The sequence below is a fragment of the Crocuta crocuta genome, unplaced genomic scaffold (genome assembly GCF_008692635.1).
Source record: "Crocuta crocuta isolate KB4526 unplaced genomic scaffold, BGI_CrCroc_1.0 scaffold1385, whole genome shotgun sequence".
In the NCBI taxonomy this organism is placed as follows: Eukaryota; Metazoa; Chordata; class Mammalia; order Carnivora; family Hyaenidae; genus Crocuta; species Crocuta crocuta.
In genome coordinates, this window is record NW_027529562.1 from 85,981 (window position 1) to 90,864 (window position 4,884).

Here is a 4,884-nt window from a genome sequence, read left to right on the forward strand (position 1 = left end):
AATGTAAAAAGAATATGTGTTATATATAGTATATAATTATATACATACCTATATATTATATATTATGTAACATACATTTTACATATTATATATATATAACATATATATATAACAGTTCTGTTATATACACACAATGGAATATTACTGAACCATAAAAAATAAATCTTGCCTTTTGGAATGACATGGGTGGAGCTAGAGAATATTATGTTGAGTGAAACAAGTCAGTCAGAAAAATACTATATTGTTTCATTCATATATCAATTTAAGAAGCAAAATGAATAAGCAAAGGGACAAAAAAAGAGAAAGAGGCAAACCAAGAAACAGATTCTTAATTACAGAGAACAAACTGAGGGTTACTAGAATGAAAGTACATGGGGGTATGTATTAGGTGATGAGGATTAAGGAGTGAACTTGTGATGAGCACTGGGTGTTGTGTGGAAGTGATGAATCACTATATTGTACACCTGAACCTAATATTACTCTTTGTGTTAACTAACTGGAATCAAATAAAGCTTAAAAATACAGAAGCTCTTATTTGCATTTTAAATAAAACTTAAAAATACAGAAGCTCTTATTTGAATTTTACAAAAGAAACAAAGACAGAAAAAGGTTATATACTTGTTGAAGTTCACAAACATAGTAAATGGTGGAACTAGTATTTGCACCAGGCAAGTGGATTTAGAATCCACTTACTTAATCAGTACACTATATTGCCTTTATCTGTACTAATAGAATGGAATTTGAAGATCAACATATGCAATACAATTTCATCATGTATATGTGCCAGGCACTTTTCTAACACTTCACATACAGTAAGTGGTATAACCCTCACAGCATCTCTATAAAACAGATATTATAATTATCATTTCACACATGAGAAAATAGAGGCACAGAGAAGTTATATAGGATGCACTGTATTACACAGTTTTAAGTGGTAGAGTCTGGGTTTGAACCCAGGCAGCCTCACTTCAAAGCCTATGTAGTTGTGCTCACTTTGCCAGTGTATATACTAAAATCAGAACAAAACAGAGGACATTAGCATGCCCTATGTGCAAGGATGACACGCAAATTCATGAAGCATTCCATACTTTTTTAAAAAGTAGACTGTGTACTTAAATTTCATGTTATAAGTGACTTTTTCTCCCTTATAACCGACTTAATAAATGTCATCATGTTTGTGAAAAATGATACAAATCAAACTGTTAAATAGTGGTTTCCTCTGAGAGGATTGCAAAGAGAAGGTGATAGTGTAATTTTGCTTTTTACTCTCTATATTTCCATATGGTTTTGACTTTTACAATGTGCATGAATTCATGTATTATTTGTATGATCAATAAGTCATGCACATTGTTAGAGCTTGGAGTTGAGGCCACTGGCTGGCCGATGAACTCAGAAGAATAGGTACCATGCTACATGAGGGGCAAGTCTTTTGGTAACACCACAAGGGTCTCTGGCTCAATGAGTGGACTTTGATAGTAATTCTCGCTACAAGTTAAAAAAACAATAAGTAAGTAAATAAATATAAAGTCACATATAAAAAGTACAAGAAAAAGTATACTACTTTCCTTAGAATATATTTTTCTAATCCCACAAGTTTCTGGCCCATTCTTTAGAATGCTTTTGAACTCAGATATAAACTGCCCAAGTAGGCTGTGAAGCATCAACATCTACATTGTTAATACTTTCAGCTACAATTATCAGTACAGTTTTTTTTTTTTTACAAATAATTACTTCAAAATAATTATCACAAACATCCTATATAATAGTTAACTTGAATTTTGTATGTTATACCAGCCAGTTTATTTTAGGTTGTCAAAGATAGCCTATTCTAAGAAATAGTGCATTAATTTGGCTTGGCACCAAAGTAATAGCTCACAGCAAAATGAGAAAATAAGTCACACTCTCACACCAGACAGATAATGAAAACAACAGAAAAAAAAAGGATTTTCTACCACCGCTACCACAAAAGAACACTTAAAGAAAATGGAGATCTCAAATTGTTCCTAACCTAGGCTTTTTCATTGGTTATATCCATCTCCTTTGCCTTTCTCACTCTTATATCCAACCAAACTCTAACAGTCCCCTGTTCTAAATATCTTTGCCTTTCACTATTGTCATTTCATTTTTGTATTGTTGCCAGTGCTTCCAATCTTGCCTCCTTTCAAATCCCCTTGACGTGCTAGATTGATCCACCTTTCACACCAAGAGATAAATCCTGTTTAATCATCCATGGATTGATAATAAGAGATATAATTTATTGAGTGGCTCATAAGAAAAGGTGGTCTTAGGTAATATCTCCACTTATTTAATCTTCAGAGAAAATCTGCAAGTTAAGATTTTCCACATTTTTATAAAACAAGAAACAGCCTTAAAAAACTAAAATTCAAAATCTAGCATAAAACCCGAAGGCCTATATGCGTTTTCCTATTTATTTCCTCAGTTTCTATTCCTCCACTTGCTCCCAAAGCTCCAATTACCACATTGCTTCATGACTGTTCCTGCTACCTAAAACTTCTTTACTATTATAATTTCCTGGCATTCTATACATCCTTCAAGTTTCAGTTTAGCTCTCACTTATTCAGGGATACCTTCCTTGACCCACTTACCCTGATTTAGATTTCTCTACATTGCATATATCTCACTTTATCAGTTATCACTCTGTGACTAACTTGAAGGTAAATGCTTCTTCTTATTCATATTGATAAGCTTGTTCCCAAACATCATGCAAGCAGCCTGATACTTATCATCAATAATAATTATTAGAGGTGCCTGGCTGGCTCAGTCGGTTTAGCATCTGACTTCAGCTCAGGTCATGATCTCACGGTTCCTGAGTTCAAGCCCCGAGTCAGGCTCTGTGCTGACAACTCAGAGCCTGAAGCCTGATTCAGATTGTCTCCCTCTCTCTCTGCTCCCCCACTTCTCTTGGGGTCTGTCTCTCTCTCAAAAATAAACATTAAAATTTTTTAATAATAATTTTCATTTTTTTGAACTACAGACATGTCAGACCAAGTGCCAAACACTTTTACATACTCAATTCATTTAATCCTGATAATGATGCTGTCAAGTAGGCGTCACCATTCACATTCATACACTAACGACTGAGAAATTGACATTCAGAAGGAAGTAATTTGCCCAAGATCTATAGTTATCAAGAGGTAGAACTATGGAATCCATATTTGTTTGGCAGAAAAACTGGTGCTGAAGTTCTTTAGTTCTTTACTGTCAATTTCCATTGCTCAATTTTGTCAAGCCAAAGAAATCCTATAAATATTATCGCTATCTTCAACTACATGAAAATAAATGCTAGAATAATGAGCTATGGATGTATTTAAGAGGAAGTGGACATTAAAGCAAAAAGTCATCTTTTTATACCAGGTGGACGGAGGAAGTGTTAGAAGAGTCAGCGACTATTGAACCCACTATTACATAAACAAACAAAAAATGGGGGCCAAATCCCAGAAGGAAAGCTTGCTGTCTTCAAGAAGGGAGGGACACTTAAATTTTTTTTTTTTAAATGTCAGGGGGCGCCTGGGTGACTCAGTCGGTTAAGCGTACAACTTCGGCTCAGGTCATGATCTCACGGTTTGTGGGTTCGAACCTCACATCGGGCTCTGTGCTGAGAGCTAACTCAGAGCCTGGAGCCGTTTCAGATTCTGTGTCTCCCTCTCTCTATGGCCCTTCCCTACTCATACTGTCTCTATCTCTCTCTCTCTCAAAATTAAAAAATACAACATTAGAAAAAATTAATAAAAAAAGAAGGGAGTGGACACAGGAGAGGGAAAGGAGTCATCTCCCCAAACTAAGACAAAAGTCATTAAAGACTGCTATGGTGGTCCGGGATCTTCCTGTCCAAATAAGCATTGGTGCCATTTGCTCTGTCACTACAAACTTAGGGAATACAAGTTTTAATTTATCTCTTTATTTACTATCACATTGTATTTTGGTCATTTTCTCCCTCAGGTGTCTCAGCCCTACATTTGCGTCTGTGGTTGCCAGACAAAAAAGCTCATGTTTACCACCATCTCCAAGGAGGGAGATGGGAGAAGTAGCAGGAATATGGAGACCATTAATTCTTCCATCCCTTTTGCCTCGCCGCCAATGAGTAAAGAGGCTTTAACAGGAATTTATCACCCCAGAGTTCATCTCCTCCCCCTCATGCTGGCCATCATGATGCTCCAGCGTTCCTGCGTCACAAAGGTACTAATTTCCTGGCCAATCTGGTGCATACAAGCCAAATACTCTTAGCAACAGTCTTGGAAAAAGGCACTCCCAGGTTTGGGGACTTTGAATAGTTCAGCCTTAGGTGGTAATCAAGTGACTTACTCTGAGTTACTTCTGCAAAGTAGCCTTATGTGGAAACAATGAGCTCCGTTAAAGTTTATTATACCAGCGTGTCAGGGTCTAGAGAGGTGAGTGGAAAGAAAAGGGCCTTAGCAGGCAAAAGACTAGAGTGAAGACATGCTAGTTGGGGACTTCATGATTGTGTTAAGACATAACCATCTTATTGTCTTTCATTTTTCAGCTCCTTCCTCTCTAGGTTTTCAAGGATGGAAGGTGCAGGAGACAACAGAGAATGTGGTTATTGCCCTTACCCTAGTTGTTCTCTAAGAACTGACCATTTTGGGAGGTTGATGGGTCCTGAACTCAGCCAACTTCAGTATTTCCAGTAATTTTGCACATGTTTCAAATGGAAGAGATAAAGAAACTTGTTTTTTATGATGTTTAGGATGGGAGAGGGAAAATGCCAGTGAGTAGATGGCTAGAATCCTCAGAGAAAACAGGGTAACCTTAAAAATACAAACTTAATTTCTAAGAAGAATGTGTATTTGCATGGACAAACATGTCTTAGATTACAGTTTAGATTAATTATTTTGAACCAAGCAG

The 4,884-nt window shown here is 36.4% G+C and overlaps 1 protein-coding gene and 2 non-coding genes across 3 annotated transcripts in view; all 3 read left to right on the plus strand.

Annotated features, from left to right (window-relative positions):
* The first annotated feature begins 989 nt into the window (after window positions 1–989).
* On the plus strand, window positions 990–1,092 carry LOC144229436 (U6 spliceosomal RNA). Its single transcript, XR_013334489.1, has one exon. It is a non-coding gene; the product is annotated as a U6 spliceosomal RNA (small nuclear RNA).
* Window positions 1,093–1,339: 247 nt separating this feature from the next.
* On the plus strand, window positions 1,340–1,493 carry LOC144229437 (small nucleolar RNA SNORA62/SNORA6 family). Its single transcript, XR_013334490.1, has one exon. It is a non-coding gene; the product is annotated as a small nucleolar RNA SNORA62/SNORA6 family (small nucleolar RNA).
* Window positions 1,494–4,268: 2,775 nt separating this feature from the next.
* The window catches only part of LOC144229434 (SH3 domain-binding glutamic acid-rich-like protein 3), a 4,079-nt gene continuing 3,463 nt past the window's right edge, over window positions 4,269–4,884 (plus strand). The window contains exon 1 of the mRNA XM_077761476.1: window positions 4,269–4,409. Within this exon, the coding sequence (XP_077617602.1) occupies window positions 4,362–4,409 (48 nt within the window). The 5' untranslated portion in view covers window positions 4,269–4,361. The remainder of the gene's footprint in view (window positions 4,410–4,884) is intronic.